The sequence below is a fragment of the Nipponia nippon genome, unplaced genomic scaffold (genome assembly GCF_047370975.1).
Source record: "Nipponia nippon isolate SJK-2023a ecotype South Korea unplaced genomic scaffold, ASM4737097v1 scaffold_5, whole genome shotgun sequence".
Classification (NCBI taxonomy): domain Eukaryota; kingdom Metazoa; phylum Chordata; class Aves; order Pelecaniformes; family Threskiornithidae; genus Nipponia; species Nipponia nippon.
The window spans coordinates 13765415-13793275 of record NW_028262369.1 but is presented as its reverse complement, the minus strand read 5'-3'; the positions used below and the strand labels follow the sequence as shown (position 1 = coordinate 13793275).

Genomic DNA, 27861 nt, shown 5'->3' with positions numbered 1-27861 from the left:
TATTTTGTGAATGGCTACATCTGTATTCCTATATGAACGGTATTATTTTGCTAAATCTGGAGGGAGCCTGTATCAAATTACAGATTATCAGATAGAAACCCTATATCTAATTTACAGGAGATTTAATGTAAAGGGGGGAATCTGCTGCTGCTATTTTGATAACAATGATTCTTTCCAGTGCTGTGCAGGCTGGAGCTCACGGGGGTTCATATTCCCATCAAAGCCTTGGCAAATATTTCAGTTAACACAAGCAGCAGCCAATGCCGTTCCAAGAGTAGGTTTTCAGCTGTCTTGCCGTGCTTCATGATTTGTCATTGAAGGGTCTGCCATCCTAGCGTTTCAGTGCTGCCTGGTAAAGGCTGCACTGAATAAAGTGTCTTTTGAAATTTCTGTTCCAGAGACCAATTTGCCCGCACTCCTTCAGCATAACAATCAGCACAAACATAAAGAATACGTGGCATTACTTTATGAGTTCAGCTGAACTCAATTAATCAGCCAGATTTTCCACAGCGCATTGCTGTGGCGGAGACGAACCTTAAGCAGATTTGACTTCGGGGAGACAGTACTTGCTTATGCTGCTCATAGTGATGATATATCACCTCTCTCTCTGTTCTCTGTACTTAGGCCGACTGCTGGATATTCTCCACACCAAGGGCCAAAGGGGTTATGTAGTTTTCTTAGAGAGCCTAGAGTTTTACTACCCTGAACTCTACAAACTGGTGACAGGGAAGGAACCTACACGGAGATTTTCCACTATTGTTGGTGAGTAGAATCAATCCCAAAGGAGCCTGTTGAAATAAGGACTATCTGGAAGACTAGGTTTAATTTTTCAGGCAAGAAATGGAAATAAAAGCTTATCTTGTAGTAGCATTCTGCAGTTTTTCAGTCCCCTTCAGTGCAAAATGAGCTAGCAACAGGTAATGTATAAAGAAAAGGAACAACTCCGTTGTCTGAATTAAGCTGAAGAACTTCAGACTGAATGACAGACATTACAAGATATCTCAAGATAAGAAACATTGGAACAGTGGACTAAATTGCACTGATGACCTACACATGTACAGCAAATTTGAAGCATTCAGATTAATTGTACTTGTACATATTCATTTTACAAAGTTTGTGCTATTTCCACAGGCCTGTGCACGTATATTTTGATTCTGGTAATAGTGTGCTGTGTGATATTCATACTGTTGCCAGTTAGATATACAAATGTGTATGTACTTGTGCATAATCTCCACCTCTGTACATATTTTGGGACATTTGTTTCTTACTCAGTTCTGCTGATTCTACTTAGTATAAAGTTACTTTGTTAGAAGTTGATAAGCTGTTCAAACATTTTCAGTGGAGGAGGGACATGAAGGCCTTACCCATTTCCTAATGAATGAGATCATTAAGCTTCAGCAGCAAGTAAAGACAAAAGATATGCAGCGCTGTGAACTCTTGGCTAAGTCGCGCCAGTTGGAGGATGAGCGAAAGCAGCTAAAACTGAACAAGATAGAACTGCTGACCTTCCAGGAGAGATACAACAAGATGAAGGAGGAGAGGAACAACTACAATGATGAGCTGGTCAAGGTGAAAGATGAGAACTACAATCTGGCCATGAGATATGCCCAGCTGAGTGACGAGAAGAGCATGGCTGTGATAAGGAGCCGAGACCTCCAGTTAGAGGTGAGATAAATGCTCTGGGCTGCTTTAATCAGGAGCAGCAATGGAGCATGCCAGTAGCATCTGGCAAAATGAGACCTTCTCTGACAGTAGAAAGGTGTAGAGCTCTCATTTGCTTTGCTCATCCAGATGATTAGAGGCATCGGTATACAGAAATGCCAGCTGCAGTGATGTGTATTAATGACAGATAATTTACGTACTTGTAATGGATTAACAGAACATAACATATTTAAAAACAAAATTTTAAAACCATAATTGTTTGCTGAAAACATAATTTTTGCTTTTCAGGCTCAATAATATCTTGGGGCAGTTATCCAGGTTTGCACTACAGCTGTTGGTGGTTTATTCAAAAAGTCTCACATAGAGCACTGGAACAGCTTGAGGCCATTTAGGAAATATAGAGAAATGCTTCAAGTGCCATAAAATTCATGCTTGTGTGTGTGTCAAGATGAGGTGGAGTAAACAACTACCCATAGTGGATCTGGACACTGGGGTTTATTTTTGAACCAATGATAGCAGACATTTTACCCCACTTTGTTTTTTCACACAGTCGTTTGCTCAGTCCCCCACCCTAGCACTGCCTTCTCTTGGGTTCGACATCGCTTCCCTGCAGGGAGATCGCTGCTGGCGTGGGATGGTTGGGCAGAAAGTCGTGTCAGTTCGTGCTGTGCAGCTGCTCACAGTCACCAGTCGCAGGCGTCACTGGCCAAGGTCCCTGGGCATCCCTTGGCCTTCATCCCTGTGCAACAATCTGATCTCTAGGATATTCCTCCACTTTAAAATCTTTCCTCTAGCCGGGATCATCATCTCCTTCTTCCCAGGCCCCCTTCTATCTGAAACCACTTTTTCTTTTTGTGAACCCCTCTTTCCTATCCAGAACTCAAAGCCTCTGTTTTTCCCAGTCCAAATAGTCTGTGTGCAAAGGCACAATGTGTGGTCAGCCTCCTGTGTGTTAGTGCCATTTTGCATCTCTTTATTTATTGGAAGATTGAGGATGTGCCACTTTTTTTCTAGTCCAGATGTTATCTAAATTTACAACCAGCCCATACCGGTTGTAGCTAGCAAATAGCAGGCTTCTGCTTGAGAGTTCAACAGTTCAATTGTGGACATTCAGCACACATGCACATACACCCAATTATCTGCTGCTTGTTAGCATTCACAGTTTAAGCTATTTTTTCCACCTATGACAGTACGTTTTCACCTGGACGTGAGAGTGTTTTCAGAGCAGTCAGTATCAGAGCTAGGAATTATATCTTTCCTTTCCTGTTTCTCCTTTTCACTGCTCTCTGGCTGCTCTAGATTGACCAGCTGAAGCATCGCTTGAACAAGGTGGAGGAGGAATGCAAGCTGGAGAGGAACCAGTCTTTGAAGCTGAAAAATGATATTGAAAACCGACCCAAAAAGGAACAGGTTCTGGAGCTGGAGCGGGAAAATGAGATGATGAAGACTAAAATCCAGGAGTTACAGTCCATCATTCAGGTATAAGAACAAATTGCTGCATTTAAAAATCCAGACACTTCAGCTTACCCCTCCTGCTTAACCAGATGATGGATTCAGCAGGCTTTGACCACTCCTTGCCTCCAGGCACCCCCACACTTTCCTCCCATACTGTCTTACATACCCCACGTCTCCTCACAGCCTGCCTTGGTGGCTACCCTTCAGGATCTAAGTGTCTGGAGGAGGCTGTGAGAATGGGACAGAGAAGCAGCAGGTGGTGACAGCTCCCATGTGTTTTCAGTAAGGGACAGGGAGTTGAGTACATAAACTGGTAACTATGGACAAGAGGAGGTGGCATCGTCTCTGCTACCACTCCTCACCTCAAGCTCAACACATACTCCTGTTATAATGCTAGGAAGTGTTGGGTGAAACCTCTACCTGCAAAGCTACAATAAGCGTAAGTGCAAAGTTTGGAAAAACAGAAGGTTGGTTATATAGCTCCCAGCTGTCTGTAGTACTCTTTGTACAAACACATGCACGAGGAAGAGGTCTACCAGAAAAAAATTGTCATCTAATAAATCAAGCTGTACATGAGAGATTGGCTCTTTCAAGGTGCAGAGTGCAGCTGTTTAATTGCTGAGCATTCAACTCTATGTTTTAGCCCTGCTGTGGTTCTTTGTACCAGTCTGTCACTACAAAGCTGTGTTAAATAGCCAGCCCAGAAATTTCTGACAGCGGCTCTCTGTACCCTGTTCTAGGCTATTGTCATATCTGTGCCAAAAGGTCTTAATGAAGAAGAGGGTAATAAAGGTTTCTGTACTTGGGTGGTCACTAGTTACCAGAATGCCCCATACAACGCTGCTGTAACTTGCATAGGGATCTTAACTAACCTTTGTTTGGGCAGATGGGGAAAAAGGATGATATGCAGCAAATTTAGCACTGTGTTACTCTGTGACGAGCTTAGCCAAATATTGGGATATATATGAGAGTCCTTAGCACTTTGCTGGAAAAGACTTGTGGCATTTTAAAATGAGACTTAAAAAATTATCAATAGAATACATTTCAGAAACGGCTGTAGCCTCTAGCAGTGCCTAACGATTCTTAGTTCAAATACAAATCCAATGCACAGGTTGAAAAAGGGTGTAGTATAGAAGGTTCTGGGAGTTCTGGTCCGTGTAGAGTCTCTTATATTAATTGAAATGGTCTTATAGCACCTATAGAAACAGAGAATTAATCAAGAAATAGCTAAAAATAGGATTGACATTCTCCTAAATGAAAGTATAAATAAACAAAAGGCAGTTTGTTTTAGAAATACTTAGGTATACTTAGAAATATTAGGTAACCAAAATGTCACTGAAATCACCAACTTAGTCTAGGTATTTTAAAAATAAATATGCCTATTATTTGCTTGCATTTTATGTCTTTTTCATCTTCCATTTATGGTTAATTTTTGACAGCAATTTATTTGTTGGAATCTGCTCTGGTAATCTTGTTAATTTTAAATCTGAAAGAAAAAATATTGCTGGACACTACAGAAAATGAAGCTGTGGTACAGGCTACTCCTGAGATGTTTAATATTCTCTGAGCACAGCCCTGCAAAGCTTATGCATGCTTTAAAAATTCCCCTGAATGTTTTCTTAGGCCCTGCTCTTTGGCAAAGGGTGATTTTTGTGCTCAGTGAGAGCTGATTAATAGAGAAGAGTTTTGAATGCAGGGCTTGGAGTGAAGAATTGTCACTGCATCCAAAATGGATCAAATTATAGCCAGTACAATAAAACAGTAAAACAGTTCCTTCATCAGACTATTCTGACAGCAAGACAGCCTTTATTCATCTTTTCTGACACTATTTTAAAATATGAACAAATGTCCATCTTTTCTCCTGCTTTCCCATTGCAATACCATGTTCATTTTCTATTCTTCTTGTTTGTTACTGTCTTTGTTACTTTTCTCCCTGCAATGCTATTTTCTCTTTCCCTGGCCTGTCTCTTAAAAATGTCTTTCCTCAGGCTGACAAGCGGAGTTTGCCAGATTCGGACAAAGCCATTTTGGATATTCTGGAACACGACCGTAAAGAGGCACTAGAAGATCGTCATGAGTTGGTCAACAAGATCTTTAATCTCCAAGAGGAGATTCGTCATGTGGAGGACTTGAGAGACAAGGTGAGATATGGAAGGATAGAAAGATGGAATATCTCAGGCTAGTGCCCAAAAGACCTCTGAGAGCAGTGGTGGTTAACAGTGTGTCATTTCCAGTATCTTGAAGAGAAAGAAGACTTGGAGTTAAAATGTTCAACACTAGGAAAAGACTGTGAGATGTACAAGCACCGTATGAACACTGTGATGATACAGCTGGAAGAGGTGGAAAAGGAGCGAGACCAGGTATCTAACAGTTAAAGTGGGGAAAATTAGTAGCAAAAGCCTGTATCTCATATGTGTCACTTTGCGGAATTGCGAGTAATTGAACCCAAAATACTATTTAAAAATAAACAGTTACAAGAAATTGCTACCTGTTGGAATTTGTAGTGTAGTAATTACACGTAGGGTAATATTGGGTTGTTTCCACAGTGTAGCATCTGGCAGGCAGGACCAAGATCTTGACAACAGCTATTGCAGGCTTTATGTTAGTGTCAAGTCATCCGGTTTGCACTCTGGAGCATTTTGCCACAAACAAAGATGGAGCTGGAAATAAACCACCCTCATCATCCTAATTTTTAATGGTACTACTGTGGTGCATCCTGGTCCTAACTGCTGTGTTAATTGGTGTATAGTTACCAGTTCTGAAGTCCCCATTCCAAACACCTTACAAACAAAACCAGCAGGAGAAGCTGTTTGGTGCCCAGGTGCAAAAGAGGTTTCTTCTCTCCACTGCAGGCATTCCGCTCACGTGATGAGGCTCAGACACAGTATTCACATTGTCTGATTGAAAAAGATAAATACAGGAAGCAGATTCGAGAGCTGGAGGAGAGAAATGATGAACTCCGAATTGAGGTGGTTCGGAAAGAAGCTTGCATTGTTAACCTAGAGTGCAAACTCCGACGGCTCTCTAAGGACAATAACTTTCACGACCAGGTAGGGCTGTGGGAGACAGACGTGAGTTCTTTTTTTAAGACTTGCTTTTAAAAACATTGTGGAGTGGAAGGGAGAGGGGACTTTTTTAATTCCCTCCATGAATTAACTGAAAAAAATAACCTCCTCCTCCTAAATGTCAATGTTGCGAGTTCTTCAGCACAGTGGGGTTTAAGTTGTCTGTGTCATGCCCATAGCATCTCAAAGGCTGGCATTTCACAACTTGATTTTAATTGGAAGGGAAAGAAATGCAGAAAGACAATGAATTTCTACACTGGGGTAGAAACTACAAATGCTATTGAGGAACGTGCCCCAGTGAACAGGAATCTCCACAAATGTCGATCTAAATTACTGATTTGGGTCTGGAGCCACATTCTGTGTGAGCTTCTGAAGCACTGGAGTCACAGAAAGTTCAATCAGGTTACTCTAAAGGGAGGTCATGAGGAGTTGTACCAAACTGGTCTCAGAAGTAAAGTGTTTCTTTCTGATCTTTAGAGTTTGCCACGGAATCTACCCATTACCATTATCTCCCAGACCTTTGGGACTCCTAGCCCAAAAGCCAATGGTCAGGAAGCAGATGACTCCTCCACTTCTGAAGAGTCTCCAGAAGACAACAAATTCTTCTTGCCTGATCAAGCTCGACTCAAGAGAAGAGTGAATCTAAAGGGAATCCAGGTATGTCTTAATATGAGGCTGGAATGATATAGTGATACAGGGACTGTTAGAACTAAAAGACATAATACATGTTGCGGTCATGCCTCTGAAAGTGCTGTGCTACAAAGGTGAGAATAGATGTGTATATGCTAGTGAGCTGTCAGTTTTTGCCCTGTGGTGATTTGCATCTTGAGGAGCAGATACAATCAGGCTTCGTAGACCATTTTGTGCCCCTTCTTCCCATTTTGTGTATTCTCCTTGCTTCTGCTGTTCATTCACATTCTTGGAGAGTTGTCAATAAATTGATTCTTTGCCTCCTTAACAGTAGGAAAAAAAATAACATAATGCCCAAAGTCCAGCACACAAGTAACTGAAGGTGGAAAATGAAGCACTGGTGGAAAAGCTCACATCAGCTGGAAGGAATAATAGAAAGAAATGGACACAATCTAGAGCAAAATTAACTATCTAATTTAGAATTAAATTATGGCAATTTCCTCTCACTTAAGAGTAAGGGGTAGCATGAGTTAGGTCCATGATTTCCACGACTAGCTGCATTCATACAGCTATTATCTGATGCTATATTCATGAATTGTAAAAAATATACAATCTAACATTCAGGGTTTTGAGCTCCTCTTTCCTTTCATCTGCATTTGAATTCTCCCTGCCCTTCATAACCTTTCTGAGCTCTGACTGTCATTATTACTTATGGCAATAGAGCTGCATTTTTTACATTGCACACTCCAAAAGGATGCCTGTTGTATTAACAGCTGCCTGAAACCAGTCCCAAGGCACCCACTTCACCTTTTCTCTCTTTGTTCCCTCAGCAGAATCTGGGAACTGCAATGCATTTGGGCCAGACTTTTAAAAGTAGTTAGATAGCTAACTCTTGTTCACTGCAGTGGCATTTAGATACCTAAATATCTTCTAAATTTTGGGTCTTGTTGTTTAAGGGAGGGCATATTTATTGCAGCATAACAGTGAAAAAAAGGGGTGAAAATATCTGGTTTACAGTGTGTGGCAAATATTCTGCATTTGTGCTGATTTTTGTCCTCTTTCTTTTAGATAAATCCCAGAGCTAAATCCCCTGTCAGCATGAACAAAACGTCAGAGTTTCAAGGTCAGAAAGAGCACTCATGTCCTTATTCCTTTTCTGTTGCTTTGTCTCATTCACTTAATCTCTTTAAGTTGTTTTAACAAATATGCCAACCGGGGAAATTCTTAACTAAGTCCAAGTCAGTAAAATAGACAGTTTCTCTCATAGTGAACCATGTCATAATTTAAAGCAGTCAAGTGTTCTACCTGAATGTCCTCTCCATGCAAAGATACCTCCACGGATACACAATACTGTATCCCATAGCTTACCTAAATTTTCTGTTTACTCAATTTTCCTCTTAGTTTACAAAAATTTTAAAGTCATCAGTGTAATACCTGTACTAAAAGTCATTATACTATTCTCTTTTTGCTGTTGGAAAAAAGCTGAAAAGACCCTAATCTAGTGATCATCTAGAGTTCCTTTGTCCTTCAGCAAAAAGGAATTCGTTTTAAATCTAAAGCATTGCAAAAGTTGGGGGAGGGGGGTTGACCCACCCATCAGCCGGCTGCCAAGTTACCAAATTAGTTGCTGTATACTCATGCTTGAGCTACTCCTAATTCCTCTTATTTATGTAACACTGTTCTCAAACCAAACACCATCTTAGACAGCACTTCCTTTATTTGTTATGTACAGCAGCATGCTCACTGCTGTACAAAATATGATGGGAAACGTGGTTCCTGCTGCAAGATATTGCATGTTGAACAGTATGTTTGGTATCAGGTAATGTGCCACATTAATACAAATTAGAGGTGCTGAGGAAGGGAAGGAGTCCTCAAAGACATTCACACTGTGCTACCTGGGGCTGCTGAGGGATCTCAAGCTTCTTGGTCCCAGTTGTAAATTTTTTGTTGTAAAAAAAGCGTAATTCAGTGAGCCAACCATATTGCAGACAAATTAATAAAACAATCCTTCTTTAACTTGTCAAATAGTATTCATAGATCTGATAAAAACATACAGGACGGAGTTGAAAGACAAAGCTGGCAAGAGGCTGTCCAGAGCGGCATGCATTTCTGTACTTTGTTGGGAACCTGTCGGGGAAGAAAAGGGAGCCAGAGCTACAGGGCACAGAGCGCTTCCTGCAGCCTCTGTCCACTACAGGGTGGGGGAAACAAGATAAGCTGAAATGGAAAGATAATCCTAAGTGTTGTTGCAAATCTGTGAAAGACTCTGTATTGAAAGTGATCTGACATAATTTTCTCTGGTGTCCCTATTTTTCTCTGTCATCTGTGAGCGCAGCAGTCAGAGCACAGGATGAAGATGGGGCTGATGCCAGCAATGGCCGCACAGACACGAGTTCCTCTAATTCTGTTTCCATCAGTAACTCCATCAGCAGCTGTGAAGTCAGCAAAATTGTAAGGAGCCTTCAGATGCCCCTTGCCTGTCTATGACTGTCTCTCCTAATGTGGTTCAGAGCTTTCACAACCCAGTATTAGCACTTCACTAGCATCCCAGCTGTGATCACATTCAAGGCCTTTGTCAAAGGCTCCCTTAATCCTTTTACCAGCATTTTGTTAGAACCATGTTTTTAGCCTTTTCTAAAATCACAGAACTGGTTTATGCTTATTTAAAGATATTTCAAAAGTATTTATGACCTCTCACTGTCTCCTTATGCCTTTCACATTTACCGTTAGAAGGAAGAGATTTTCTTTAAAAGCTCCTTTGTAATTTATTTAAGAAAATTTTCAGGGGTTTTTTTGAGTTCTCTAATGCTTTTCCTGCCTATAAGTAACAGTGAGTGAGAAAAGGGGTGCAGATCACAGTTGGAAATTTCTGCATACCATAGCCAAACCATTTCTTCCCTGCTTGCTGTATCCCCATAATCTCCCAAGGTAGATATTCCATTATACATATGTGAGCACTGACACAGCAGGACAAGCAGACAGAGAGAGTGCTCTTGCAGAGTGTTAATAACAAAGAACAAAACATCTTTCTAGAACACCGTGAAAAATGCTGCCCCCAGGAAATGAAAATTATATCCAAGAATAGCCAAGAAAGAACTCCCTGCCACTCGAACTAAGCTTAGCTGGGTTAGGAATATTCAAGTGTACATACATTCTGCTTTTCATCCTCTTCCTCCTATATGTTCAGCTGTGCAACACATAGTCCACACATCAAGGGTAAAGTTAAAATTCTTTGGTAAATCAGCCAGTCTGTGGTCACAGAAAAAGGTACTGTGCCAGCACACAAGCTGTGCATGTTGCTAAAATACTGGAATATATGAATATGAATGCTCTTGTACGTAGCATTCTGCGCATATAGAATCAATTTTTCTCACTGTTGTGTGTGCTTCACAGTGCAGAGTACTACTGGCAAGCTAGCAGGCTAATGCTCCTGTAAGTTAGAAATGATAGCATATTTCAGACAGATAACCTTTCTGTCACTTTTTTTTAAAAGCAAACCCTGAGAAATCGCAATGACAGTATCATGTCTACCACTCCGGAGCCTCCAGGAAATGATTCAATAGTCCGACGTTGCAAAGAGGACGCCCCTCATTGCAGGTAGGTAGCCACGCTGGTGAAATATGCCCAGAACCTGTCGTCACAAGGAGGAGGCAAAAAGGGCCTTGGATGTCCTTGTGTCTGTCTCTAGTTGGGGAGCTTCTATTAAGCAGCAGGACTGACTTTCTAAACTTCTCAGGGCTGCAGTCCTTCATCCCCAGTTTTGTCCGAAACACTCAGGAGTCTCTGATAGTTCAGCTGGGATGAATGACAAAGTGATACCACTGCAGCATTGACTTTTTTGATGTACATAACAAGAAGCAGTACTGAAATGATGAGGCACCAATGCTATTGGAGAATGTGCTCTACCTTTGTAGACTGACCATGTAGACTTGTTTCTCAGCTCCATGCTGCCTGTGTCTGTGTCCCTGTCCTTTCCCCTTCTCTCAAACCCCTCCTTTCTCTCTGTAAACTGCCAAAATAGAGCAGAGATGCCTGAATGTCTGTGAGGAATGGAGGGGGAGAAGTGGAGGAGGGAGGTGGTTTTTGTCAGGCTTGGGGCTCTGTATCTCAGCATAGTGATGAGGAGAGAGAGGTGCATTGCCCTCTGCTTCACCTTCTGCTGCAGCTTCCACTTCTGTCTGGTTGTGGCCCTGCGGACTTCCCCTGCGAGTGAAATGGGATCAGCTGGGGAATGGGAAGTTAGTGGCAGGAAGGAGAGAGACCTTGCCTGCCTCACAGTCCCCTCAGTGGCACCGAGCCCTTTTCTAAAACGTTTATAGCAATGCAATACTTGGACATACTGTTTTGGTGTTGGTGTCAATGGCGTCAGTGTTTGTATCAGAAATATCAGAAGATACAAATACATTCCCTAAAGGTCCCAAGCAGAAGGAGAAAAGAACAAAGCCCAAGCAAACCAATTTAGAAGAAAGCAATATATGTGGAGGGTTTAGATCTTTATTAGATCTATTTTTAGATCTAATCTTTATTAGAACTTTATTTAGGTTTTTAATGCTTTTCAAAACAAACTTATCTCTGGCAGACTGCCGCTTTTGCCTCTCTTTCTCTGTGTAAAGCTCTGCAAGACAGCTTTCCATTGAGGGCATCCTCGGCTAGTTCTCCCACACTCCCACACTCCCTAGGCTGCTGAGGGTTTAGGCAGAGTTTATTCTAGTCTTCCTTAGGTTCTCCTATATTGTCCTCCAAGCCCCTTTTTAAAGTGTGTTGCGTTAATTGAAGATGGAGAAAAAGAGTTGTTTTGTTAATGATTGGAATGTTTCATGTTTCAGGTGCTTAACTTGAAAAGCCTTTGGCGTGCCTGAACATTTAAATATTTGCAGTATATTACAGAACACAGTAAAGATTACATGGATTTCACTACAGCTCTGACTATATCCTGTTCCATATGTTAAGGCATTGGAAGACTGAACTGTATTGAAATCTGAAAATTTTCCTCATATTAGATACTCTTTCCCACTGGCATGTGGAAGGAGAAGGTACCCTGGAGCAAGCTCTGAATGTGGCCTTACTTTTTTGAGCTAATAATCACTGAAGTCAAGTAACTCAAGAGCATGCCCAAAAGTTGACTGTAGTTTATAACTTTATAATTAGCCTGCTAAGCTTTTTTAACTTGTTTGTGAGCATAATCCAAAATAATTGCTATTTGCATGCCAAGTTGCAGGTTTCACAGTTCATCTGATCTTGATTTGTGTGAAAAAAAAAGTGAAATCATAATTTAATATGTAGGAAAAGGTGTATTATTTCCCTGCTTATGCATGGTGTAAATATAGCTGATTCTCCCCAGACAGGCTGCAAAAATTCACCCTTCACCTGAAGCCAAATATGAGGAATATCAGCTCCACAGGAGACCTACAAATCATTCTGAATGGGAAAAACAACAAGCTGTTATTTAAACAGCTTTGCAACCAAAGGACATGATTTAATGAAGTCCTTGTAGGGAAGCAGACAGGTCACTCACTTGGCTGGACATCCCCAATATCCCTTTAAGAGCAAAATTTTGGTGAATCTTAACTGTTTGTGCTTAAGGCCAACCAATCTAGTCACTCTTAACAGCAAAGGTAGTGTTGTGGGAGCTGAACTGGGACCAGAGCTGTGGCATAAGATTTTCTGTGCAAAAGCTTGGTACACCTTGCCATTCTGTTACTGTAGGTATCTGAGTAACCATGCGAGGTACCATTAAGCTGTTACAAAATGCTTCAAGGACTTTAAATCAAGCAGGTAAATTACTCCTTTACTGCTGCACCTCAGTCACTTCCCTTGCATTCACTCTGTCCATCAGTGATCTTCTGACATTTTTGATCTATCAGGGAAAAAAAACACGCTGCAGAATATATATACAGCAGGTATTATGCAACCATTTATCTCAGTGCTGAAGCAGGTGTGGTGTAAGTCACACATATGAGACCATCAGTCAGCAGCTTCCCTTTGTTTTCAGCAATATCTTCATTCCCTCACTGCTGTTAGCAATGCTTCCTTCTGAATCTTCTTGCTGTTTCACATGCTTCCCATGTTGGCTGACACACGCTGTCTTCCTGCCACCTTCCTACTTCTTCCCTGGGCCCACAAGTACGTTACTTGCTTATTTTTTTCCAGCTGCACTATTGCCTGATGCAACACCTCCAACATCTTTCTGTTTCACAGAAGTCGTTCCTCCTTCAGAACTTAATGAAATTTGCTGAAAGTTGGAAGGTGAACAGCTTTCTCCCTCTCTCCCATTATCTCATGCTTTTTGTTTTTAATTCTAGCCTGGTTGAAGAGGACAATGACAGCTTTGGATATGATGCTTTGGAGCTAGATGGTAAGCAAGAGAATATCATGTATATAGTTTAACTATGAGATCTGTGTGATTAGCTCACCAGCTACAGATACTGTCAAATAATCAATTCCTGGTCTAAATAAGTTGGGACATACAGTCCGAGAAAAAATCAAGTCAGTTCATCATAACAAGAAGGCAAAGGGGCAACTAAGGGTGAGAATAAGAAAGCAGTTATTCCTGAAGAACTAAGTGGGAGAAGGATTAGACTGAATGAATAGATGGAGGGTGCTTGGCTGAGATCAAACACTGGAAGAGGGTTGTCCAGAGTGATGACTAGTCTCCATCCTTGGAGATATTCAAAACCCAACTGGACAAGTCCTGAGCGGTCTCCTCTAGCTGACGCTGCTTTGAGCAGGGGGGTTGACTAGACAGTCTCCAGAGGTCCCTTCCATCTTGGTGTTCTGTGAGAGTGATCAGATAGGTCCAGTAAGCAAGACTGGCATTCCTTGCAATGGCCCGTGGACATGAATCATGCCTCTGCATCAGGAATTTCCTCCTTCAGCTTTGGCTGGGATCAATCAAACATCCATTTTCCCCTTTTCCATCTTTGTCACTCTATCTAGGACTCATTTTTATTCTTGTTACTGTTTTCAGATGACAGTCACGACAGGCAGTCACATGGAGCTCCTTCGGTGCACTCTTCCTCTTCTTCTCATCAGTCGGAAGGCCTGGATGCCTATGAGCTTGAGCATGTCAACTCCATATTTAGAAAGTTCTCTCTGGAAAGGTATTTGAGGTGACAGTTTACCTACCTTAGACAGAGACTGAGGGGAAAGGCTGCTATAGTAGAGATCCTCCATTTATCTGTTAGTTGCTGAAGATATAATGGCAGGAATATGATGTCACAAGTTGTTACTTGACACAAATATCTCATGATACTGTGCTGTCTACTTCTTTATGTCAGCAGCAGTATAACATGTTATTTTGGAGCCCTTTCATATCCTGTAAACCAATGAAGGTCATCCTAGAATTTCAAAAACTTCAGGGCAGACAAAATGTTCTAGAGGCTTAAATTTATCCTTGTGATCTTGTTATCTTGCTGCCACAGGTTGCTAGGTGAGGTACTATTATACATCTGAGTTATTCAGTCATGTCAGAGCACTTGAAGCTATCCAGATGCTCTTCTCCAGAACTTAAGCAGTAATGAGAAGGATTTCTTTTAGAGTCCTTAGATCCTAGTGCTTGATAACACTAAAAGTTTATTTACATGTTTCTCATTTATCATGCATGCATTTAACTCTGGAGTGGTAGCTAAAAGCTGAGATAACTAACTGTGACTTCCTTTCATGAACACAGACCTTTCCGTCCCTCTGTCACATCTGTTGGTCGCATTAGAAACTCCTGCCATACTATCCAGCGCGTAACACTGAATGGAGATAGTCTCAATTCGGAAATCACTCTGGTTGGGGGTAATGATAAAGGGAGCTTTATTAGCTCTGTCAAGACAGGATCACTTGCAGAGAAAGCAGGCCTTCGGGAGGGACACCAAATCCTACTGGTGAGCATAAAATAATCAACAAATAATATCGGATGTCTGTCCACCTACATGCATGCACACTCACCATAAGTCATAATACTTTCCTTTGTTTCTTCTTTCATCTTGTATTCATAGAATCATAGAATCATAGCATGCTTTGGGATGGAAGGGACCTTTAAAGGCCATCTAGTCCATTCCCTCTGCAATGGGCAGGGACATCTACAACTAGAGCAGGTTGCTCAGAGCCCCATCCAGCCTGGCCTTGAATGTTTCCAAGGATGGGGCATCTACATTCTCTCTGGGCAACCTGTCCCAGTGTTTCACTACCCTCATCGTAAAAAATTTCTTCCTTATATCCAGTCTGAATCTACCCTCCTTTAGTTTAAAACCATTACCCCTTGTCATGTCACTACTGGCCCTGCTAAAAAGTCTGTCCCCATCTTTCTTATAAGCCCCCTTTAAGTACTGAAAGGCTGCATTAAGGTCACCCCGCAGCCTTCCCTTCTCCAGGCTGAACAGCCCCAGCTCTTTCAGCCTTTCCTCATAAGAGAGGTGCTCCATCCCTCTGATCATTTTTATGGCCCTTCTCTGGAGCCTCTCCAACAGGTCTATGTCCTTAAATGTATTAATGACAAAGCATATGACTCATGCAGAAGAAAATCTGCTATTGACTATGAAAATATAGGAGAACAGTATTTATGGTCATCCACCACAATGCAAATGCTTTTGCACTTTACAGTAGCTCTGTATGGAAGAGATTAGAGCAACTGATGCTTTCTTTAATGCTGTATTGTATAGCACAGCCCCTTTGAAAAGACTAGAATGGGATTTGCTCTCAACTTCCCAGTACGTTCCTGCCTGAAAGGAAGTTCATGCTACTTAGCTTAGCATGATGACTCCTAAACCATTCTTTAAAGTGGCCTGTCTTGGGATTGGACATGTTATGAACAGAAATGGATACAGCTGCAATGAATGGGAAGAAGGGCTGCACACCTGCATAGCTGTCCCCAGCATCACATATGCAGGAGTTCAATGGTGCTTCTGCTAAGTTGCTCTTTGCTTAGTTTTCCCTCCATTGCCAAAGTTCCCAAACCATTTTCCTATCAAAATGCCTCCAAGGGGAAAAAAAACCCACAACTGATATTCCTGCACTACTTAGTACTGGGAAGCCTGGGATTGTCAAAGAGCTGCAGTTCTGTTGACTGCTAGCATTCCTAATTTGAGAGGAAAGAAATCAAATAATTAGAACATAATCTGCATCCTGATAGCAAAGTATTTGCATTGTTTGATTAGAAGAAGATTATGCTGCTTAAAAAAAATGGTATAATTGACTCAGAGATTGAACCTCCACTGGAGAGTAATATTTCTTTCATGTCTAGTTGGAGGGCTGCATCAAAGGGGAAAATCAGAGTGTTCCCTTGGATACTTGCACAAAGGAAGAAGTTCACTGGACAATTCAGAGGTGCAGTGGTCTAGTAACACTCCAGTATAAATCAAATCACGAAGGTAAGACCAAAAGTATTTCTCATCTAAAATAGTCCCAGGTCTATTATACTAACTAGTGTGGAAGAGAATAACAGAACCAGAATATCCTTTGTATTGGTATAAATCTGAAGCATGTCCACTGGTGTTAATTATAGGTACTCTGTGTAACTGCTCCAGCTTTTAGCTTTGTGACTGAGAACAAAAAAGCCTATATGTTTGTCACTACAGGACTCTGAAGAATTTACATGGTGGGCCAATAACGACATGACTCACAAAACACATTCAAGCTTATTTTTATGTACAGTTTTCTGTAATACAATGTGGTGAGCTGAATCATCTTTATCCAGCTGAAGTCAATTTAGCATTTACCTGATGGAATTGCTCTATTTATTACCTTTGTGGCTTTATCTTAACAGCTGGAGTTCATATGTGGTGAACAGAATTTGATTTTAGTGCTCATGGCCTGTAATGATAATTTCAGGTTATGTATCAAAAATTACATTCCAAAATCCATTTTTTACTGGTGTATATAAATTTGCGGGTTGTTTTTTTTTAATGCTGGTTAGAGAGTTTCAGCTGCATAGATCACACAGGAAGTGATGTCTTTGATTTTCTTTGATGTTTTCAAAGGTAGGAAAGACTATTGCAATTTTTTTTGAGCACCACTTAACTGCAGATAAAGCATGTTATAGATTGTGGGAGTGCCAATTAGAGCTAATAATAAAGGGAATAGCTTGTCATTAAAATTGGTGGCAGAACTCAAGCTGTACTTACAGGATAGAGCTATAGCTGTGTCTGCATCTTTGCTGAGAAGTTCTCTGTTTCACAGATCATGTGTGGAGTACTGAAAATGGAGTTACCTAAGAGTATCATTATAATGAGAGTATTCTCACAGATTCTGATACCGGCAGCATGAGCTGTTTCTGAATCAATGCCCCAGTAGTGTCATTAAGGTGCAGCCCCGTAACCTTGTTGTAACTAGTGTAGAAGTTAGTTCTTCTAGTTAACTCTAGAAGTACAAACCCTCTCTCGGAGGAGCCTCAGAAGTTTGTGCTGTGTGCTTCTCCAGAGGATGCCCAGGAGTGCAGCAATACCAAGGTTTGATGAGTAGCTGATCACTCTTCACCCCTTCCTTCATTGCTGCAGGTTACCGGAAACTGCTGTCAGAACTGGAAGAAGGGCTTATCAAATCAGGGGACTCATTTCATATCCGCTTGAATCTGAACATCTCCAGCCAGCTGGACTGCTGTTCCCTGTCAGTGAAATGTGATGAGATCGTTCATATTCTGGACACCATGTACCAGGGGAATTATCAGTGGCTGTGTGCCAGAGTTGATCCTTTCACAGACAGGGATCTGGAAACTGGGACCATTCCCAGCTACAACAGGTGAGTGTAATGCTGAGTGGCCACGACTGAGAGCAGTGGTTCTGTAAACAGGGAAATTAATAACTGCTGTAAGGAAAGAGGTATATGCCTTAGTTTTTGCGATAAGGCCTGGTGATGTTAAACTGTAATATGAGCTATAAAGCTTTAGAAAGGAGACTCTAGATGTTACCTGAAAGAATAATGTGGGTTTCTCAAAATGTAGCATAGAAAAATACGCCATGGAGATTCTTTAATCCTTAACTGCACTGCAGTCCTGCTCATTATTTTGTTCCTGCATTTACTGTGTGGCTCAGTCAGTCCTCACTGCTATTCCTATTTAATCTTTTCTGTAGGCACAGACCCATTGCAGTCCAGCCTTCTTCTGAGAGGTTTCAAAGATATCTTGATCTATGTGATTCCGTCCTTTCTTTCAGAGCCCAGCAACTTCTTTTGGTGAAGCTGCAGCGGCTGGTGCACAGAGGAAGCAGAGATGAGACAGAAAGCTCATATAATACCCTTCGGGCACGCCAGGTAAGTATCTACAAACAAGGTCTTTTTAACACCTGTTACTCCACGGCTACTTGTTGTTCATTATGTTAATTTTACAGAAAGTCCTGTTTACACTCTGTATAGGTTTTGATTGTCCCAGGCAATGGGCACCTTATGTTTGCTTTAAATAATACTGTCCCTGGCAACGGACCTAACTCCGGCACACTATTAACCCTTCCAGCTATGAGGGAGTACACTTTAAAAGTCTAATATCTGTTCTGTGTCTTAGTTAATCCTTTTCATTCTTCTCTGCCTGCAAGTCTCTAATGCATCTTCATATCTACATGAGGAAGAAGTTGTGTCCTTGGAGTTAATAATCAGAATTATTTCTCTTCTACTGTGAACGAGGATCTAATCCACAGAGCTATCATTGTCCCATATTAGAAAGACCTGTCTTTTCCAACCTACATGCTATGGAGAGAAGTGGGATTATCAGGTCTTCACACACAACAGCCCTGCCGATTTTTCCTTTTCCCTCTGTGAAAGTAATTTGATTTTTCTTTCTTTAGACCCAAGAATTCCATCTAACTAACTTCCTGGTGTATTATTTACCACAAGTTATTTTTAGAGCTTGGGAGACATATGTGCTTCTAACATTTTCAGAGACTCTGTAGCCACTGCTTGTATTTGATTTCAATCAAGGTTAAGTGTCATACATTCCTTCTGTACTCCAGTCCCCACTGATCAAAGGGACAGAGATCACTGGCAGAGACGCTAGTGAAAGCAAGAGCTTTGCATGCTATTTCTTGGTGCAGAAATTACCGCTTTCATAAGCTGTGGAGAACAGTCTCCTGTGAAGAAAGGAATGTGGAAGAGCAATAACAGAAGTGGTGTTTCTCAGCGTAGACCGTGCTATGTCTACAGTTTGCTTAGAACATGGTATTTGGGATAGATATGAATCAATCACTATCCCTTTTATTGGAAATATAAAATATCTGCTTTTGCTTGTTCTGTTTCCTGAACACTGTGATTTAAAAGGAAAAAAAAAAAAAAAGAGGGAGGGAAAGAAAAATTTCTGTGTTATTTTTTACTAGAATACATTGCAGCCAGAGGAGCCTGCCCCACAGAACGACCCAAAAGCCAGCCCTCGCCTATCCAGAGCAAGCTTTCTTTTGGGCCAAATATTACAGGTAATAAAGTTCAAATCCTCAATGCAATGTCTGAAATAGTGGATCTGAACAGCAGATATTCTCAGACTGTCCTAATCTCCCCAGAAACCCCACCTCAGATATAGAGGTTGTATCAGGATTTCTTCCTATTAAAAAGAGATTTCATATATGTGAATGGCTTGTGTTTTCTAACTGCTCTTGTGACGTGGGGTGTTTATTTTTAAGTGCACGCCTTCCATTACTAATGTAGCTTGGTGAGTCAAACACGTCTGCCATCAGAGGCTGAAATGTGTTTTGCTTGAATCATAAGGACAAATCCATTGGGCTAAACCAAATCCCCAAGTCTCTGTGAGATGAGGTTCCATCAGAAAATTGTCCTTTAATTGTAGGTCAGTGACTCTGAGCGTGACAGAAACTGTGTGGGTGAAGGACAAAAAAGTCTTGTGAAGGAAGATGGTTGTGAAGGTTAGCAAATATACAGGAGGAGGAATTAATATTTGCATAGAGGAATAGTTGGGTGGATGGGGAATGAAAGCATGAAGCCTATTTGTCAGTGTAAAAATGTGCTGTTTGGGAGGTTTTAAGACTCTCTGGTGCAGCAAATAAGAGGCAGAGTTTTGGGTATAACCTGTGATACATTTGTGCAGATACTCAGAGTGGGTATGTTGCTCTGCTGTGGACACATCAGTGCTTGTACTGGTGATAGCAGGGAGCTCTGCAAAGAAAAAGAACGTGCCGCTTAAGAGCAGAGAACAAAATAAGTCGTCCCAAAGGGGATTAACAAAGGCTCTAAATCAGATCTATGATATTTAAAGAGCCTTAGAATTCAGTCAACAGATCCATGGAGTCTTGTCTTTGATAGACATAGGTAATTCAGACCTCGTAGATAACAAGTGTAGGCTGATGAATACATGGGAGAATAAAGAATGTAAGAAATGAGGGTCAAATCTCTTTGTTCACCTTTTCAGTTTGTCAGTAGGTCTGAAAACAAATATAAGCGTATGAATAGCAATGAGCGAGTCCGTATTGTCACTGGCTGGCCCTCTGATCTGGCACGGACTTCGTCTGAAGCAAAGAAGCTGTTACCTGATAAACTGGAAGGTATGGATATAAAATGGTAATAGCTTTTCCACACATGGCACTGATATAAAGGCTGTCTACATAACAGCATGGCTGTGAAAAAATATTATAAGTCTTTTCTATTACTAGCATCTATGGTCCGCTCTGTGCAAAAATTTGTCGGCATTTGTGACCAAAACACTGATTTTGCTAAAAGTGCTTGGAGCACTAAGCCTTCATGAGCAAGTTTAGGATACTGAAACTTCCTGTTTGGTTGGCAGGTCTTCCTCGGTGCTTTCTCGCTCTTTGTGCAAAAACATTTAACTCAAAGTAAGTCAAGCTAATAAGCAGAAAGATTCTCCAAGTAAGTGTCCTGTTAAACTATGAAATAATCTCTTGAAAGCAAAAGGCACTTGAATTATTTAGTATTAGGTTGGACATCATACTACTGGATATATAGTAAGGACAACCCTGGCAAGAGAAAGGAGGACCAGTATGACTAACCATGTCATTTCTCGTTCATGTGTTTCTCCTTCTTTTTCTCCAAATACTGATGGAGAGGAAACCAGAGGATGAATGTCTTGTTCTTTACTCAGATTTGGATTCCGAAAGTGAAATCAATAAGAGGCTCAGTCTGATCCCTTATAGCTTGGTGAGACCAATCCACTGTGAGCGCAGGCGCCCCGTACTTTTCACCCCCACCATGCTTGCCAAGACCTTGGTACAGAAGCTTCTCAACTCTGGAGGTGCCCTGGAATTCAACATATGCAAGCCAGGTAATGGGATAAAAGAGGACCATGACTGTTAATCCTCAGTGTTGGAAATATTAACACACACACACACACATACATATATATGCGTGCACACATAGGGGCATGCACATGTGATAGTTGCTTGAGGTACTTCAAGTCACATTAGAGTGATGTGTAGCTATAAATCATGCTTTTTGAGAATATCTGAGGTATTTGAATGTTTTTGAGACAGCCAGCACACATGGTTATGAGATTCTGTGTCTATGAATATTATCCATGTGTATGCTATGTGGTTGCTAGGATGCCCCTCAGAGACTGAAATGCTGTGAGTGCTCTTTCTGTTTGCATACTGTTTGCATACTGCATATCTAGGCAATGTGAAATTTTGATTAATTTGTTTCTAGTATTTGCTATTATGAGGAATATCTTCCCTAGAGCGACTTTAGGTTTCTATCTCATCCAAGGCTGTGAAGATTGTGCATTTGATCTACTCGAAAAACTGATTTTCTTCCATGCTAAGTATTTACTATTAAAGCAATATGCAGTACTGTGATTGCTGTAGGGCAGGATTGTATACAACACAGCATTAAACACAGCTGACGTTTCATTTTTACACTAATATTGAATACCCACCGCATAGTACGCAGTCTTACAGTTATCCAGACAGAGAAACTGAAAAGTTAAGTATTATAATAAATATCCCCTGTCTTGCAACATAAAACAAAAGCTTTGATGTAGAGCTGCAATTCACAAGGGGGCCAGTATCACACATTGCAACCTAAGCCAAATTTTTTGAAACTTTAAACACAAATGTTGGAACACTAAATCCCTGTTTTAGGAGCCTATACTGAAGAGACCTTCTTTTTTTAGCACTTCTCAGCATCCTCCAGCCCTGAAATGTTACTATATAACATTAGGTGCTGGAATTGTATTTACTGTTTTAATTTAATGCCTTCATAGTGTTGTAGTAATTGCCCAAGGACTCATTGGTGCAGGATATAGCTGAGATGCTCAGCTGTGATCAGATTAAGCTTTAATTGAATTCAATGGAAGAAATGAGGCAGCTGTTAAGACAATTCATTGCTCGTCTCCTTTCGCTGAACCATCCTTACATCCTATGTGAAGTACTATTCGATAGTTTTCTAGGTGTTCTCTTGTTGTAATCTTGATTTTGTGCTCATGCACATCTCTTTCCAGATATTGTAACAAAGGAAGAGTTCTTAAGGAAGCAAAGAACGGAGACTATCATCTTCAGCAGAGAAAAGAATCTGAACACATATGAATGTATTGTACCTGCCAATATTGAGGCTGTCACTGCCAAGGTGTTTAGCATACTCTGTCTCCCTTCGATAGGCTGTCTGTGAATCTGTCTGCAATGTATGTTGCTTCTTGAGTAAGACACTAACCAATTTACAGTTGCATGTTCTCTCTCTTGCCCACCTTCAATCTCAGATTTATATTTATTCTCCCAAATGGCTTTTATTTGTGCTCTTGCTTTTCCTTTTCTTTTTCATCCTCAGCCATATCCTTTTATATTCTTGCTCATTCCCTGTGATGACCCACATTGATGCAGCAAAATATCCTCTCATTTTCTATGCTCCGTCCCTTATTCCGTTCCTTTTCATATCATAAGTATATATGAATGTGCGAGAGAGTAAGAGATACAAGGACCTAGACAAATGAAAGGATAGCCTGAAACACAGACACAGGGGTGTACAGTACAAAGATAACAATGTCAAAGACAGAGATCTTATATCAAGTAAAGCAGATTTGATGCACAGCATGGAAAAAAGGAGAATTAAAGTGATGGTTTTTTCTCTCACAAGTAGTTGCAGTAGATGTTCTCTCTGAACAAAGAGCAAGTATGTGTGTTTGTGTATATATGTAAAACTGGTATTTTATCACGGTCTTCATATTTAGATCAATCCATTTCTATTTTAAACCTTTTCAGAAAGCTATTAAGCTCAGCTGGTATTTGACTGACTAGTTGTAAACCAGTAGGAGGAGTTTGGACTTTAAGTGTACATTTGATTAAAAGGTTTTAAATCAGTACAATGGTAAATGGAGAGCTTTTCAGCTGACCCCGTAAGGTATGGATACCTTTATCTTGAGATTCCACAGCAGTGAATGTTCCTTTGTGACACTGTTATGACTTTGTTTTTAGAACAAGCATTGTCTCCTGGAAGCTGGAATAAGCTGCACAAAGGATTTAATCAAAGCCAAGATATATCCTATTGTTCTCTTTATCAGAGTCTCAGAGAAAAACATCAAGAGGTTCAGGTAACGTATCAAACCTTTTGCATATTTGATTTCTGTCTTATTCAGTGAATAATTCTCAAGTCCAATAATGTTCTCACTGAGAGAAATAAAGAACCTCTTCTCTCTTCATCTGGTGCTTCTGTGCGCACTATTTCCTCCCATGACTCCTCCCTGAAATCTTACAGCCGGAAGAAGTAGGAATTCCCCAAATCTAGCACTCTTTCACTGTCACTGATAGCAATGAGCATTGTGGGAGGATGAGACTGAAGAATATGTGGTTTTCTCCATGCTCAGCTCTCCCACAGCATTTTTAAAGGTAATGCTAGCTGGAAGAGGAAAGGTCGTAAACACTTGCACTCTCCCTGCATTCAGTCCTCTTAAATTGTTTCCCCATAGCAAATATTTTTCCTTGGGGGCAGCATGGAGGTAAGGGGAGGATAGACCTGGAGTAGCTGTATTCTCCACTGCTTTTATTGCTTGTATATAGTCAGTAGAAAATAAATTCTTGATGGGACAGCTGGGGCTACAGGATTAACTTAAAATGTAAGACATTTATTTTTGGTCTGCTCATTTGATACAGGAAACTATTGCCAAAGCCGGAGACTGAAGATGAGTTTTTACGTATGTGCCGTCTGAAGGAGAAAGAACTGGAAGCGCTGCCATGTCTTTATGCCTCTGTAGAGACAGATGCATGGAGCAGTATTGAAGATCTTATCCGAACAATAAAAGACAGGATCGGAGAAGAGCAGCGTAAAACCATCTGGATAGATGAAGATCAGCTATAAAAAACAGTAAGCAAAATGGAGCTCTTTGGTGACAAAAGGACACACCCAGGTGGAGCAGGGGCTTGCAGAATTCTCTGATTAGGTGCCCAGCGCTCACTCCTGTTTCACCCTTGCTGGCTGGGGACTACCTGCTGGCAGAATGCATCTATGGAATGGAACTGGAGCTGTGTTGAACAGCCAAAGTCTCAGATGCTGGGGATCTAGTATGTGGGTCAAACCACAGCCACCACCACAACTTCTGACCAACCAGCATCTCTTAAGGGACAGTAGCTGTTTAACATGTGAGAAGGACAAAGATCTTGAGAGGGAGCTTGGGGTAATTTATTATGTTGAAAATATGGATCTCATTTGGCTCATTGAAAACTTCTGATGAGACCAGATAAGTGGAATCTAAGAGGAATAAAGCATGGGGATTGGGCTAAAGGATATGGAATTGAGATGTGTCCCCCACACACCCTGAGGTGAGATTCTGAACATACCCAATTAAGGAAGCTGAAGGCTGGCTGGTAGCAACAGAAACACTACCTCTGATGGCCATAGCAGCTCTGTAGCCCTGTTTTTCCATAACCATTTTAATCAGAAGAGAAGAAAATAGCTATTATTCCTGGCATTAATTAAAATGACAATTTTCCCTTCCTTTTTAAACCCCAGTTTTATTTAACAGTTTTGCAGGTTTCCTTTGTAGTCCTGGCACTTACAGGAAAATAGACTCCAATGTCCCAGTGGCACATCAGATCTTTCCAGATCTGCCAATGTTTCATTTAGTTTATCCCTGCCTCTGCATTGTATTCATTTGTACATCTCTCAATTTTTAACGTTTTTTTACTCATGGAAAATACCATGGTGCCTTCTCCAGACAACAGGTTTCTCTGTTTCTCCACTGAAATCTATATTTCTCTACAACATCATTGCCTGCCAACATGCCTGCTCTCAACAGGAAGGACTGTTCTGAGAAGAAGAAAAAGAGAATTTCATAAGCCAGTAATAGCTGCGAGCCACTCAGTCCTTGACCTCTCTGCCATGATTGACAGCAAGGAGACCAGCAAGCATCACACTGTGCTGTGGCCAAGTAGGGTAATATTGTCAAAAGTGCGTACATGACTTAGAAGACCACATCCCATTTTCAAAAGCACTTAACTCCTCAGAGAGTTTGAATTCCACTGATAATGAGTGGGACTTAGACTCCTAAATCTCTTCAGTCTTTTAAAATTTTTCCTCTATACCTTAGACACTGTATTGAAAGTGCCAAATTGATTCAATAAAACTGACCAGATAATAATGACTTGCACAACTGCTGATCTGAAATGCAATAAAAATTGACCTACAGATGAAGAGTTGTACATCCCATTATCCTTAGATCCTTCATTCCTTGCAGTATCCCTGCCTCTTGAGAGGCATTTAATAACAAATTTACCTTTGCTTCCGTGTTCATCCCAAGTCCCCCATCTTGGTGCTTCAGGCTGGCGTGCAGCAGCTGGCAATAAAAAGACAAACAGAATCCAAGCAAAACATCTGGCCTGGTTGCCCTCACTAGATTAACTGCTAGGTTGGCTTTGCAATGAGCTTCTGATGTTGTGGGTGTCTCTCAGGTAGGCTGGGTCAGTTCATGTTCTCTTGTGTGACTGTGCTTTTCTGCTCTTCTCTTTTATGCACATCATTTTTTAACTAATGGTATCTTCTAGAAGTCATTTATGTCACTTTACATCTAACTTTCTGCTGCTGTGTTACTCAAATTATTAATGTTTGAGAGACTGTTCATAGCTAGCGTTTCTCAGAGAATAGCTCTTTACCTGCCCAATGCCATCTGTTTGGACTGTGCAAGCAGGGAGATACCACTACTTTGCCATCTCTTTACAAAGTACAGGCTGCATACACAATTTGCAACTCCCTCCAGGGCAAAGAATAACAACCAATTGGGGTATACATAGAACAAATTGGATGATTCTTCAGAGATTCTCTGCAGCTCAACCAGAAATAAGAAAGTATCGGTTGGAAAAGCTAAGCCTTTTGCATTCATTCCTAATGTCCTGATAATGCAACCTTGTGTAACAGCTGCCTGTGGTTTGTTACTGCCCCTCGTGTGATAGTTTTGAGTCCACAGCTGAGCAACGAGAGGGACTGTAAGAACATTTCTCAGCTGCTTCAGCAAAAAGTTCAGCCAGGTCAGCGTCAGATCCCTTCAGGAGCAACCAGCTGACTGCTGGACAGAACTCATAGGATGTCCATGTCCCACCTGCTGTGCCGCAGGGATCAGTAACATCTGGTGGAATGGCTGGAACAGACGGCTAGTGGGGCGGAGAGGATGAAGTATCTCAGGCTGCCATGGTTGTTTCTGCAGTGATCTCTCACCACAGTTTTATTTCTGAGCCCTCTTTACACAGGCAACAGCTGCGGATGTGATTTAACTTTAGACATAGGAAAGGTATATGCCAAAGTCTAAAGGAGATTCCTTTTACAATGAATGGAGATAGACCTCCAAAGAGCTATTTCTCTAACTTACTGTAGATGGCTATCTGAAGATGAGATGAATTGCCCTCTGAGCTGTCTGTTTTTTTTTTTTTTCATGGACTATGGAAAGAAACTAGAGAATTAGCCCAGCCTTTAGCATTTAGCTTTCTGATGTGTAATGTAGGACAGCTAAACCACCTTATGGGAAAAGTGGAACAAGAGATTGAGGCAAAGAACAAGAGATCTAATTATTTCTGTGAAACAAGAGAGGAGTGAATACATGGAACAGACTTTTCTTCTTGGTATCTGAGTACATCTCCTGTAAATTCCCAGCTCTGCAGCTACTATAAGGCATTGTGGTTATCTACTCATGTGATGCAAAGCAACCAGAGCCTGTTAAGTGAAGTTCATTGACACAGCTGTGTGCTGTAGCCGGCATAACCCTCATCACTCTTTGACTCAGTGGAGAAGGACTGAAAACTATATTCCCCCTTGACTTCTGGTTATGAACTCAAAGAGCAAATCTATAGCTGGAGCACATTCCCAGAACTGCGACAGAGCAAAAGGGGCCATTATCATTTACACTAGCTGAAAGGGTGCTTCTGATCTAGATCCAAATGCCGTCCATCTAAACTGGAAGAAATTAACCTCTGCATCTTTTGAAATATATTCAAATCTACAGGCTTGAAAAGAGGCCATGAATTTCCCTAAATGTCACAGTGTTGGAATCAGTGTGGATTCCAAGTACTGAACAGGCAGATTTGAAGTGCAAACTTGGAACTTGGGTTGTAGATTGTTGCAGTATTTTTCATTCTGCTAAGTCTCACTTGTGAAGTATTGTTTTAAGTTACCAACCACTTCCCTCCTCACATATACATGTGATATATACAGACCTGGGCTCTTCATCACATATACAAATGCCCACCTAGGCATAGTCAGCTTCAGTAGTGATTGTATGGTTGAAAAACTTGAAGAAAAGATTAAGAAAACAAAATGGAAATTGGAAATGCTGTAAATGTTCGTCGTAAATAGTATCACAACTGAATCCAAAGCAGACTCTCAGCCTGACCTCATCAACATGTAAAGATGTGGCAAGTTTTATGCTGGAGTATTCTTTGGGTGTTTTTGTATTGTTAGACAGCACTTGGTGTAAGATTTGTGGTCAATAACTGGACTCGCAGAAACCACTGAAATTCAGATAAATTCTCTAACTCGGACTAATAAAGAGAAAAATTCAAGCTGCAGACCCACGTTTGAACTGGATGCCAAGCCTGGACAGGACACCAGGCTGCCTGGCAGAGACATGTCTGGATACCAGTTGTACATGTCTGTCTAAGGTAAGCAACATTTACATCAGTCCATTTTAAAATCAAATCACTCAAGGTTT

At 41.1% G+C, this 27861-nt stretch overlaps 1 protein-coding gene across 5 annotated transcripts in view; it reads left to right on the top strand.

The window, feature by feature from the left end:
• Nucleotides 1-25358, top strand: part of CARD11 (caspase recruitment domain family member 11) — a 47939-nt gene extending 22581 nt beyond the window's left edge. For 4 of the 5 annotated variants that reach the window (XM_009467791.2, XM_087732870.1, XM_087732869.1 and 1 more), the window contains exons 3-24: nucleotides 625-762; nucleotides 1340-1665; nucleotides 2962-3141; nucleotides 5106-5258; nucleotides 5352-5477; nucleotides 5970-6167; nucleotides 6660-6839; nucleotides 7881-7935; nucleotides 9148-9263; nucleotides 10306-10409; nucleotides 13115-13167; nucleotides 13780-13912; nucleotides 14482-14683; nucleotides 16042-16168; nucleotides 17294-17534; nucleotides 17948-18044; nucleotides 19097-19192; nucleotides 20140-20272; nucleotides 20827-21006; nucleotides 22180-22304; nucleotides 23147-23262; nucleotides 23822-25358. In XM_009467791.2, coding sequence (XP_009466066.1) covers nucleotides 625-762; nucleotides 1340-1665; nucleotides 2962-3141; nucleotides 5106-5258; nucleotides 5352-5477; nucleotides 5970-6167; nucleotides 6660-6839; nucleotides 7881-7935; nucleotides 9148-9263; nucleotides 10306-10409; nucleotides 13115-13167; nucleotides 13780-13912; nucleotides 14482-14683; nucleotides 16042-16168; nucleotides 17294-17534; nucleotides 17948-18044; nucleotides 19097-19192; nucleotides 20140-20272; nucleotides 20827-21006; nucleotides 22180-22304; nucleotides 23147-23262; nucleotides 23822-24026 — 3284 coding nt within the window. In that variant the 3' untranslated portion in view covers nucleotides 24027-25358. The remainder of the gene's footprint in view (nucleotides 1-624; nucleotides 763-1339; nucleotides 1666-2961; nucleotides 3142-5105; nucleotides 5259-5351; nucleotides 5478-5969; nucleotides 6168-6659; nucleotides 6840-7880; nucleotides 7936-9147; nucleotides 9264-10305; nucleotides 10410-13114; nucleotides 13168-13779; nucleotides 13913-14481; nucleotides 14684-16041; nucleotides 16169-17293; nucleotides 17535-17947; nucleotides 18045-19096; nucleotides 19193-20139; nucleotides 20273-20826; nucleotides 21007-22179; nucleotides 22305-23146; nucleotides 23263-23821) is intronic. The other variant, XM_087732868.1, reaches the window with a different exon arrangement.
• Nucleotides 25359-27861: the final 2503 nt, after the last annotated feature.